We start from the raw sequence: 13,412 nt of genomic DNA, 5'->3' as shown, positions 1-13,412 counted from the left end.
ACCGGGCCCACTGTGTCATCACGTGCCAAAAGCAGGGGGAAGTGTGGGGGGGTCACGTGCGCATGCGCGGGAGGGTGGGGCGCATTGAATTATGGATGTGGACACACGCACCCGTGACCCCCTCCCGCTCCCCCCGCTTTTGGCACGCGATGGCAAAAAGGTTAGCCATCACTGTCCTAGGAATTAGCCTCTATCCCAGGGAGGTCTCCAAGTGATGATGGATATATTTGAAAAATGGAATGGGATTGCTTAGATTGACATATGTAATGAAAGAAACCCTTCTGTGGCATTACTTTAAATTATATAAATAAATATAATAATCAGACAAGCATAACAGAAGTTACTCTTGACACATAGGACAAAGTACAAGACCAAAATTTGGGGTGGGCAACTATGGCAATTTATGACCTTTGATTAGGTTAGATTGGACTCCCAGAATTTCTTAGTTAGCATGATTGGCTTAGGAATTCTGGGAATTAAAGTCCACAGGCCGTAAAGTTGCCATAGTTTTCCTGACCAAGATAATATCTTTATTGGGACCAACTGGAAAGACAGAAAAGTGAGCAAGGTTTTGAAAACTTTACAGCTTATTCACTACTTCATAACCTTTTAGTTTCTCCTTCTAAAGGTATTACTTGATTGTTTCTTTTGGATTTTTCTAGTGATATCCTTTAATGACAAGATCTCTGATAACTACTTGAAAAGAGTTATGGCATGGGTTTTGTATGGCATGGCATTTGAAACACAAGACAAGAGGCCCTTAACATCTCACAAGAGCATTGGCATGTCTTAACAGCCTGCACCTGCAAGTTTCTTTTGTAATCAAAATTAAACCTTGTATTTCTTTTTCTGTGCCGCATTTCCTCTTTTAAATTCAAGCAATGAAATCCACTTATTTGGGAGTACTATATACCGGAGACTTAAGCTCTTTATTTACTGTATCTGGAGGCCTTAGTAAGTTAAGACTTCTACAGTATTTCACGTTTATTTACCTGAGCTGTAGCTTAGGATCAGTTGGCAGCTAAGTTACTTAAGGTTATTCAAATGCATTTAAAATGTTGCTTAATAATTCAAAACCAGTTTGTTTTGTTTAGAGTATTACGATTCTAAAAATCCCTTTAATTAGTCAATTCCAACAGCAGCTTAAATAAACAAGGATAAGGAAAAGGCATCTATTTTTTACCCTTCCGTTTCAAAATAGCAGTTAAAATAAATTTAATGGAGGAGAATACAGTGCATCCAGTCAAGAGAAGGATTTAGGTTGATTTAGAACCAGATTGTAACTGGATGATTGCAGGACTATAAAATATAGGTGAGGGATTAAAAGGACTTGGTTGGGAGCAGGTGTTCATTTGGTATGTTGAATACCAACTGTACTGTAGGAGATGGACAGAGAAAGAAGCAAAAGGCTATGTTGTAACATGTATCGTATTTCTGAACATAAAAATGATGAATTATTGGATCAGTTCTTTTAGACCAGCATTCTACAACGACGCTCCAATTTAGAAGTTGGATATAAAAATGATTGGTGTTTGTGTGGGGAGGGTGTGAAAAAAGAGAATGGAATTTATTTTCTGCTTTTTCCCACATTTTCCATTATTTTATCCTTTTACATCATAGCTCTATCTTTCTGTATCTAACTATATTGCAAGTTCCATTGAGGACAGTAAAAATTCCCCCTTTTTTAATTACTTCCAAATATTCTCCTGATTACTCTATGAACTACCTGAGATGGGGTAAGATTCCCTGTCTAGTGGTCATTTCTCAATACTCTCATGAATATTGAACACTGCAAATAACTGTCACCAAGATAAGAGTATTCTGTTTAAATGCCTCTACCCTGTTTTCTCATGCTTAGTTTTTACTTTATGAATTTTTGCTAGAAGAAAGTGTAGAAGCAAAATGCCAAGAAATAGCCTTGGCAACATTAAGAAATTAACATTGCTGTGTCTGCTAACTAGAAAATTTAATGATCTCCTGCTGTTTTGGTAATTGGACAAGTAAATGCATCTTAATAAGGCTCTGATCCTTAGTGATCCTATACTCCAAACTTTGTTCATTCCGATAGGGCTTACGCTGTCAGAACTGCTTGAGAATCTGTAAATTACTAAGACATTTTTGTATACATGTTGTTGGTCTAAACTGTACATCAGTTATATTGTAGCATCTGGGAATGTTGTGTTCCCCACTCTGAATCTTCTTGAGAAACATTTCCTCACAGTGATAATTATAAATGGTGTCTTTAAGCTAATAGCTACCTCCTTTTTATTACACAATCTGTATTCAATTGTCTTTGTCTCAGGCTCTCAGCTTGATCATAAACATTTCATGTGCACCATTTTTCATAGTTCAGAATGCGAGATAAATTAGTTTATGACTTAAAATGTCCCCAAACTCAGCCAACTGGGAAAAAAACCTTTCCTTATCTCTTAGAATACACATGTGCAGTATTTGTAGTAAAAATAATTCAGAAATCCAGAAAACAAATGCATAATGTATTGACATTTAGCAATTCTTGGAAGAAATGGTACAATAGATTTAAAGTCCATTTTAAATGCATTCCGAATTCAAGAATTATATACAAAACATAAATTATTGACTTGTGGAGGCCAATTAATTCAACTGTAACCAAAGGGTGAATATCAGACTTGTGATTGAGCTGTTTCCTTTGAAAGAAAGTTCATTACTAATTCACGTAGACCTAATCTTATATCCACAATTGGTATCAGAACCTCCATCACTAAGATGCAGTTGTTAAATCAGTTAAGTCATCATGTGACTGAGACCGATTTTACAACCTTCTATTGCTGCGGTCATTACATGAGTCAGAAGCTTCTGGGAAGGTCAAAGATAGCAATCATATGACTGTGGTACGTTATAATCATTATAAATACATGCATTTTATCAAATGCATAAATCACGACTACATGATGGTAGAGATGCTTCAACACTCGTCAGTATAAAACCAATCATAAGTAACTTTTTTCAGCACCATCGTAACAATGAACTAAGTTGCTAAGCGCATTGTCTTTTACTGGCAGACTGCCTGTAGTTGTAGTAAATCACTTGCAGATACCTTTTCATGCAAGCCAAAATAAAATACTAGCACCATGCAAATACTTCAAAAAAGAGCCTGGAAAAAAATGAAGCAAAGTGATAGTGTCTGCAGTGCACACGCATGTGGAGACAGCCAGGAGCATCTTCTAACATACTCTTTTTCCATGGTTTACATGGGCCTCTCCCTGTCCCCAAAAGGTTTGGATCTTAGAATTCACTTTTTAAAAATCAATGTGCCTAAATTAATTCCTCTTGATCTCAGTGTACCTTAAGTCTTGAAGGGTTTTATTTATTGACACTCCAGTATAAAAGTTAAAACACTTTCCCATTGACTAGACAGTATATAAACCTCTAATTCTTTTATCTTACAATGGCCCTATCAAATTTATTTATTGATATCTATAGAAATGAATAGTATTTTTTTAATTTTTAAAATATTGGAACAGTTATTCTAGTATCTCAGGTTATAGAGATTAGATAAGATAATGAAAATGCTGTTCATTTAAACAATGTTATTAACAAATGTTGTAGCTGTAAATATTGCCTCTACATTACATCTGATAGATGATATTTGGCTCTTAACACAGTATATGTTAAAAATGCATCTTCACCATCTATCAATTGATCCTAAGCCAATTCCCCCTCCCCCCCCGTTTTTTCCATATCACCATTCTTTCCCTAATTTGTAAGTCAATTTAGCATGGGAAAAAGAATTGAATCTCTTTTTAGATACTACATTCCATAGCTTTCTAACTGATATACCATATTTTCCAGCGTATAAGACGACTTTTTAACACATGAAAATCTTCTCAAAAGTCGGGGGTCATTCTCCTGTAACTAGGCAGACCAGCCCGAAAGGCTCTGACAAGCCTTAAATGGCTCTGACGATCCAAGCCCTGACGATCTGCTAATCAGGCAACTCAGTTGGGATCGCCAGAGCCATGGAGAAGGAAAAAACTTTTCTCCTTTCACATGGCTCTGATGATCCAAGCCCTGACGATCTGCTAATCAGGCAACTCCGCTGGGATCGCCAGAGCCATGGAGAAGGAAAAAAGTTTTCCCCTTCCAGCTTGCTTACCTTAGCTGCTTGCCTTGCTTCGTTTGCCTTGCTTCACTTGCCTGAATCCATTCCATCAGCAAGCCACTCCCTGCCTGCAATCAAGCAGGCAGGGAGTTGTGGACTTCAACTCCCAGAATTCCTCAGCCAGCAAAACAAAGCTGGCTGAGGAATTCTGGGAGTTGAAGTCTACAAGTCTTAAAGTTGCCAAAGTTGGAGACCCCTGTTCTATTGGGTAAGTTTTTTTCCCCTTTGGGATCTTTAAAAAAAATAGTTAATTGGGGTTTTTTTTTAGTTGTTCTTTTTTAGACCTAGCCATTTAAAGTTTAGGAAGTTTTAAATTTAGCTTTCATATAAAAATAAAAATAAAATAAAATAAAATAAAATAATATTTGTGCAGCTTTCTGAGATTTAGTATGTTTTTGTAGTGTTTCACTCTAACTACACAAACACACAAAATCTCACAAAGCTGTATGTGGAATTTTGTGTGTGTAAAGTGTGAAAGTTAGGGTTTGGGGCTTTTTGTGGCTGTGTAAGGTTCCTGCTTGTTTCAGGGGCCATTTGGGGTCTAGCACAGCTGCTTTTACATTGTGGGTGAGCCAGTTGTGTTGTGTTGTGTTGTGTGTGTGTAAAGTGTGAAAGTTGTTTTTTTGGGCTTTTTGTGGCTGTGTGAGGTTCCTGCTTGTTGCAGGGGCCATTTTGGGTCTAACACAGCTGCTTTTACATTGTGGGTAAGCCAGTTGATGTTTTTTAATTTTTATTTGGTGTGCGTTGGAAGAGGGGTAGTCTTATACGGCGAGTATAGCTCAAACCCTATATTTTAACAGGAAAATTCGGGGGTCGTCTTATACGCCCAGTCATCTTATACGCCGGAAAATACGGTAATTGTTTCCAGAGATACTAGAATTCTATTGTATTTAGTTCGTAATACTGTCCATGCAACCAAAGGTGCTACATACTTGTATCCAAAGTTATCAAATCATAAAATTAACACCATTTATTGCTTCCAATATTTAATACTTGATGGTAGGTAAATTTGATGACAATTAATATATCAAATAATTAATATCCACTTCTTATTGTCTACAAACCAGTAAGTTTCAACATGGTGTTCACAAAGTCGCAGCATCAAAGCTAGTCAAGCATGAATGGAAAGAACATTTCGGTGTTCACAGAGGTTTTATTCAGTGAGCTCGTTCTAGCCAAAGAAATTGAAAGTGAACCTCCCTTGCAGATTTCAACATATTATAAGATATTGTAAGCAACAGAAATCATCTTTAGTTATTTGGGTTTAACACATTGAAGACAAGAACCCTGAACAACAGTTGGAAGCAAATAAGCATTTGCTATAACCATTAGTAGCATGGTGTATGCTTCAAAATGACTCAGAAGTGTTTTCGACCTTTCTCAGACCCAAACTTTAGATTAGTGCAGTCCACCTTTTTTCAGACTTTCACATGAGTATGAGAAAAAAAATGCAGTTACTTTAATGGCTCTTTAATGAGTTGATTCTTTAAAGCAACCACATCTTTAAAGATGTGATTACAGTGTTCTTTTCTTACAGACATAAAGATCCTGCAAAAGAAGAGCTGCTTTAATGTATAGCAGTTAATGATCCTGTAAAGTCCAAAATCTTTCTTGTGAATTGTTTTCAGGTTCAGCCCTTTCCTTTAATAATCAGCATCTTACACTTTCAACAACTGTTTTTCCTTTCTTCCATTTGTCATAGTTTAGTGAGTTTCTTAAGCATTGGTAAACCATTAGCACATTCGTTTTTTTCTAAACCAAATTGAGCAGCCCTCCAATGTGTACAGTATATTCTTACTTTGTATATTAGAGCTCAACAACAACATTCACAGAAGGAAAATTTGTCACCCAGATTAGATTCATTGTTTGTATCAGATTAATAATAAGATTTTTTTTTAAGTTCTGGTCCTTCACCAGGTGTGCATTTTAAGTGATTCTCACAGCACTTATACCTTGATAAGAAGGATTAGGAAAGAAAGTTAAAGGATTCTTTGTCTACTAAATTCAACAGAGTAATTCATGCATGTGTAAAAAAGCAAAGGAAGTTTGCCTGCTCGAGAATTGGATCCTGTTCTTGGGTGTTAACAGAGGTGATGACTATGATCCTTGTTACTCATGTTTGACATGAGTATATTCATATCATTGCTTAAAATGACCTGCCTTGGGCTGTTTGCCATTACTTCACCTTATTCACACACACCCATGCCAGTAAGAGGCTATATCTAGTAAACAATCAAGTGATACAGTTGTGTTTATAAATGTATATATATAATAAGCTGTGTTAAACAACAAAATAAAAAGAGCTTTATTAAAACAACTTTAAAAACTGAGTAGGAAAAGGAAATAGTTGTTATATATAATATTCATGATTTTTTTTTAAAAAAAATCCCTAATCCAAATCACGTTTACATTTGTACCTACATGTAGTAAATGAGATTACAAAAAGATTTTTGTTGAGATTTCTTAGACATTATAAAAATATATTTTATTGGTCAAAAATGGCTAAAAAGCCATACCTTGGTGACATTTTCCATGTTTTATGTGCTTGAACCTAAAGATTATGACTGACAATTCTGAAGCTGTTGTCTAGGAGAATTTGTGCACAATGAATGCTACAGGAAAAAGACAATTGGTGTACTTCTTGGGAAAGTGAAAATTGGCAAGGATATGGCCAAACCTTTCTTGTGACATTATTTGATACATATTTAAAGAAAGGGTTGGCAGGAGTGTGACTTGCATTGGAGGTATCATTTCAGTCCGTATAAGGAAGATTTAAATGTCAATCAGTTCAGGTTTCGTGAAATTATTTGAATGAATATTATACTTATCTGATAAATAGGTGTGTAATCAGAAATAGTTATATATCTATAAGGCTGATTTCCTTGTGCCCAGTAAGCTGTATTGTATATACACATAAATGCATATGCACCATGTACCTGTAAAATATCCTGCTAAACTCAGTTCTTTAAAATAGATCAGCTTAACATCTGTAAAAGTGTCTACTCTGTAATTTACATGCCAGCTTCAATCCCCAAGATTTATTAGATCTACACACATTCTAAAAAAGTGGATGATGGCAGGGAGCTCAAGCAGTTGGATATGACTTAAAGGACAGTCTAAAGAAAGGAAGAAGGATGCGGTGGCTCAGTAGCTAAGGCGCTGAGCTTGTCAATCGAAAGGTTGGCAGTTCAGCTGTTCGAATCCCTAGTGCCGCATAACAGGGTGAGCTCCCGTTACTTGTCCCAGCTTCTGCCAACCTAGCAGTTTGAAATCACGTAAAAAATGCAAGTAGAAAAATAGGGACCACTATGGTGGGAAGGTAACAGCGTTCCGTGTGCCTTTAGCATTTAGTAATGCCGGCCACATAACCACGGAGATGTCTTCGGACAGCACTGGGTTTTTGGCTTTGAAACAGAGATGAGCACCACCCCCTAGAGTCGGGAACGACTAGCACATATATATGAGGGGAACCTTTACCTTAAAGAAAGGAAGAAGGTCTCCTTCCAGAGGGAATGAGGAAGCATTTGGGTGGAAAACAGTGTGGGTTTTCTAAATGCCTGCCAAATATTTAGAGAAAAGTTCATATTTGGCAATTGATAGAGGCTAACAGAGACTACGTGTTTCCTACATTGTGAAAATTGGGAATTCAGAGGAAATGTCTTCTTTCGGAATGAGCAGGTTATTTATTTTTTAGCTTCCCAACTCTGCTCTTCTCAGAATGGGTATTTTGTTACTGTCTTTGCCATCGTGGCAGCCATTTTGTGAATTGACAGCTTCTGTAGCAGAATGATCATGATGATGCCTGGAAGCTTTTACAAAATTTCCAATATTCCTACCAGCCCAAATGTAGCCATAGAATCATGATATTCTTCAGAATTGAATGTAGTCTTTAAAATACCTAGAGTCGCCATATCAGTGAGATGGGCGCCATAAAAATTTAATAGCACACCACTATTCACCCCTATTCAGAAATGTCTAATTGAGTTCAGTGGGGCTTACTACCAGTTAAATGGTAAAAATTATTGCAAAGTCACTCTCCAGAGAGGTTGGCTGCTTAAATAATAAATTACAAAATAGCAATTAAAGTTACCTTCCAGCATTATTATCTAAGGCTGACTAGAATAAGAAAAATCATTTTTAAAGTAAAAGAATTCAACTGTAATCTATTTGAAAACATATCTCATTCATTTAAGTAAATTTATAAAGAATATTATCAGAGTGCTTTATACTTGCGTCCAAAATCAGGAACAGGACTGATATTGGACTTTTTCTCTTGGTTTCTGTTCTTGATTAATTTTAGTTAAGAGTGATCTACCGAGAGAGTCTATATTTCAGGAAATCCTTATATTCTCAGTCAAAAAATATAGAAAGGTGGGAAGATCATAATAAGACAGATTTCCCTGTCACCCTGGATACTGGTTGAATAGGCCCAAAAAGATTGTTATCATTTTTATTATTGCTTGGAGTAGGAGATGTTGCATACCTTTTAAGACATTTCTTCTGGTCAGACAAACATTAAACTTTCTATTTTCTATGCTAAAGCAATATATTTACATGCCACAAATAACAAAGTAAATGCTGCAGAAGGGATCTAGCATGATAATTAAGTACAATGACGACCTATATGAACAGCAAATGCCAGGGAGCTAAAACAAAGCAACAACAGCTTTATTTGTTGACAGATGTAAGAGCCATATTGTTAGTTAATTGGGTAATGGTGTAAACATTTGCAAACTATGTGGTCCCTAGGTGAATAAAAAAAAAATCAGCAGGCATTCTGAAAATCCAAGGTGGAAGACAGCAAATCTCTTCCTAGCACAGGTACGCAAATAAATCTCCAAAGTTGAAAGCATCTGAGAAAAGGACATCATTCAGAGTTGTTATTAAGGGTAAAGTGGAGTTTGCCAATCCAAGAATTCTGATTAGGATGTGCATTGTTAATCACACTGAAATGAAAAATAGGTTTCCATCTGGTTACAGTCTGGAGGATAGTGTTTATTAACCCAGTCTTGCATTTCGAACCAGTTTTTGCCTGATACACAGAAGACATTCTCATTTTACTTACCTTTCTGTGATTTTGCAATACAGGCGTTGAGGGATTTGGAAAGTGAGTGGATTTAATTAGATACAGCCTTGGACTAAATAGAAGCAGCTAATTTCTTTTCTCAGGTGCACTACTCTTGTTGTCCAGAGAATGAGCCTGTATTAATAGCAGTGAAATGTTAAGGCTTCAGATACGGAAACAAAGCGCTTCCTTCCTGTAATTGCAAACTACAACTCAGTATTTTGGCTGTTTTGTAGAAACACAGTAGGTTTTATGTGATCTTATCTCTTTTAAGTGATATATTTTCTGGAAACCAGGCTTTCTTTGTAGATAATACTCTATTGTAAATGCTTTTTCAGTGGAACCTTAAAATACTTAATAATTATAGAATGGAACATAAAATAATAGAGTTGGAAAGGACCTTGGAAGTCTTCTAATCCAACCCCCTGCTTGAGCAGAAGATCTTGTACCATTTCAGATAAATGGTTGTCCAGTCTCTTTTTGAAAGCCTCCAGTGAAAGCATCCACAACTTTCTTGTTACAGTGTAATGATAATATAAATGGTTTAAGGGATAAATGCTATATGATTCCAGGTTTCAAAGGTTACTCATTAAATGGCATAATAAATATTTGCTATTATCCATAATAGGTATGTCCAGTTACTGTAACTGCATTTGTGGATATAGAAACTAACCTCTGTTGCCTATAGAGGCTGATAACACAAAACATACTCTAACTTTTCTACCTCTTCTAGAAAACTACATTTTACTTCTTGTGTCATTACCAGATGCACTTGGCATATAAAATATAATTAGCAGTATCAGTTTTAACTGTACTTTCTCCTTCTGTTTTCCTTCTACGAAAGGTATTGTGTATTTCATTTAAAGATGAAAAAAGGCTAGAAAAAACTGATTTTATTTTATATTTTCAAAAGTAATGGAGAGATAATATTATTTCTTCATCAAGCAGATTTTGGGGTCCAGGGGAATCTTTACATTTGATGACTCCATTTCCATATATTCAGACTGCTCCTTCATCACATCTAACATAGCAAAATGTAAAAATGACTTCAGCATATTTTCTCCCTTTTTCTCTCCATGCCAAACTTGAGAATTCATAGATATATACAGTATTTTGTAACCTTAGATTAACCTAATAAAGATATGGCTGTAATGTGGATTTGGATTTTTTTTTTCTAGTCAGCGTTCATCTTTCCAAAATGTAGATATGTAATACAGTAGCACAAGATACTTTGCAAATTATTTACATAATAAACTGTGTCAACTTTTCTGTATTCTGATGCATTTTAACTATATATGACTATACATCATTTGGTGGACAACAATCAGACAGCCTGTGAGTAGCAAGCCAGGACAAATTTTATATACCGATATATACTTTTATATATTTAAACTTAGACTACATTAAATCAGTCAAAGGGAATTCATATTATCGTTCCCTAGTAATTAATAATTTTTCAATTTGGTAACATTTATAGTTAGAATGCAGCGGAAACCTTGAATGGTACGGGTTACACGCCATGCACTTCTGGGCTAAGTATTAACTGTTGGAAAAATCATATACCTTGGATTTGTAAAAAGAGATACCCAATTAAAATCTCTGTCATATAGTAGAATTTCCAGTGATGTAGCTTTAATCCAAGTGCTGTTGTAATAATAAATGCAGGGTAATATAAGCATAGAATGAGATTTTTGTAAAATTGGAACAGAATAATGAATTCATACCACAATGCCTTGCAAAGTAAAATAATTACATGATATGTGCACTTGGAAACCAATTAAATTAAGGGAATACTTTGGTGTGTATATTCTGTCCCCAAATTATAAAGCTGTCAATAGTTTAATCAGAGTGCAAATATTTTTAGATTCTGTTAAAAAAATACAAAGCTTTTGGAAGGTAAGATGAAGGATACAGCTAGGAATTTATTTTGTATGTTTTGCTGCAAATGCTATTATGAGCATGATAACAAAGCTATTTCCTGACTCTCTTAAATATACCAACTAACAAGCAAACCAATCAAATTAATTGTGGAATGTTTATTAGTCTGTTTCTAAAAGGGTAACTGAAAGCTACCACCTATACTTTGGTTTTCAGGTTGTCTTGTTCTTTTTTATTTTCACAGGTAACCCAGCTGGATCCAAATAAATCATTATTGGAGTTAAAATTGTACCCTCAAGAAACACTTTTTCTAGAGGCAAAAGAATAGATGAAGCCAGATTGGAGGACTAAGTAATTATTTGATAATGAATAAGGCACGGCGAACGCTTTATCCAAATCACTGTGTCCTATCATTTAAATCAGATCAATGTCCCAACTCTGCCTCTTTCAAGAAGCTGGGAAGAAAGAATAAACATAGTTCCATAAAAATTTCCCATACATGAGTATGTGTTTTCAACCTCATTTAAAAGAGCAGAGAAAATACTTTGCTACAATACTGAACACTAGAATCTGTTGCTCACTTAACATCTGGCTTTTGTTATAACTAATACACTGTTAAAATGTGAGTGATTGTCCAGTAGAATTTTTACTCCTCAATTACCCCTTTTTTCACCAAGAATTCTTGGACATTTCTGCCTGTACTTTTGACACTAGAATACTGTATATTTGATATCTTGCTAAACCAGTGCTCTCATATATGTGCATTTTCTTTCTGTGTTTGAAATTCGATTTTGCCACCTAATTTTTTTTTTTAAGGCAGAAAAACAATAAATGGGACATTTTCATCCTTGGAGATTTAACAGTATTGTAGTAGTAGAAAGCAGAGGGTGTTTCTTTCCTCTATACTTTCTGACTCTTTCATAAGATGTAAGGTTTTGTTTGGAGAAGATAGTTTGACATATATGCAAGATATTTATTTACTGATTTTTATTTTTATTTTGCTTTGAATCTCAATCCAGATTCAGTTTGGGGAGTATTTTCCATTACATTGCAGTGTGTTGAACTGCTGATGATATGAGTATCTAAATAATGTTTTAAAAAAGGAACTGTAGTGAATGACTAGTACCCAGCTAACAGTTCAGAAAAAAACAGGTGTTGGCTATGAATGTCCAAAGCAGCACAAATAGTAAAGTTCTTTGCTCATCATTGTAGAAGAATTACAGGACTCCTCTCCTCCTCCCCTCCCCTCTGTTTTGTTTCTTTTTGCTTTTTTCCCCATTCTGACACTGGTTTGTATTATTTTTCTTGCAGTTTTAAGCACCTTGTTTGTTTCACCAAACAATAAAAATGTAAAATTACAGTGTACTAAGAAATGTTTGCAGATTTTGATTATGGACATGAGAAATGCGTACATTCATCCAGGGGATTGGTCTATCCAGGGGATTAGAAAGTTTGGAACGTATGAATCAGCATGCTGCTTGAAGCTACATCAAAATAGATTTGTAAGCTTTTTTTTAATGTGAATTACAAACTGTAGGCTTAGACTGTGGCATACAAAAGCACCGTGGAAAATTCATTTTCTAAATAATACATTTGTTCTCCATTACTTCTCGTTTAACATATCTTCTTTATTGTAGCACACTGCTCTATCTTCTTCGAAGAATTAATACAAACTGGAGAAAATATGCATTTTTATGCATAATTATGCATTTTTGTCTCATTCTCTTTTGGCTGGAGTAATGAACTTAGGAACTATGTTAAATGTTTAAGGGTACAAATACATCATTTTTACCAAATATGGAAAAAGTGGAGAAGATATGTGTCTTATAAAATTCAGTTAGGACATATATTAGAAGAACTAATCTATTTGTGTCAATCAAAATTGTTGTATGTGTGGTATGTCTCAATCACCTATGGTGCACACACGTACATAAATAAATGCTCAACTTGCCAAGGAAGACATTTGTAATGGAAAAGTCAACTGCTCACTTATGCTGAACAAGTTGAAAATGGAGATAACAAACATAAAGATTTCTTTTTTCCACAGATAAGCTGGAAAATGGAATCTAGTGTGTGTACCAATATATAAGTCCTGTGGAGTTCATTTAGAAAAAAAAATGGCTTACTTAATTTTTTTTTTATTGAAATCAATGGGGCTTAACATTGTTTTACAGCATGCAGAAAAGCCTTTTTTTGACTGCCAATGACAAGGTGTAATGTACACATCTTAACCAAATAGTCCCATTAAATATTGTAGAAGCAAATGGAATTTGGATTGTAATTTCAATTAACAGATCCTGAAGATGCCCTTTCACGTTGTTCTATTTC

General features: G+C 35.1%; 1 protein-coding gene across 1 annotated transcript in view; it reads left to right on the top strand.

Moving 5' to 3' along the window:
- FAF1 (Fas associated factor 1) overlaps positions 1-12,457 on the top strand; it is a 192,312-nt gene extending 179,855 nt beyond the window's left edge. Inside the window, exon 19 of the mRNA XM_060689911.2 lies at positions 11,329-12,457. Within this exon, the coding sequence (XP_060545894.1) occupies positions 11,329-11,412 (84 nt within the window). The 3' untranslated portion in view covers positions 11,413-12,457. The remainder of the gene's footprint in view (positions 1-11,328) is intronic.
- The last annotated feature ends 955 nt before the right edge of the window (positions 12,458-13,412 follow it).

This window comes from Pantherophis guttatus, chromosome 3 (assembly GCF_059756535.1).
Source record: "Pantherophis guttatus breed Tessera chromosome 3, ASM5975653v1, whole genome shotgun sequence".
Classification (NCBI taxonomy): Eukaryota; Metazoa; Chordata; class Lepidosauria; order Squamata; family Colubridae; genus Pantherophis; species Pantherophis guttatus.
Note: the sequence above shows the minus strand (reverse complement) of the source record. Positions and strands in the feature narration are given on the sequence as shown.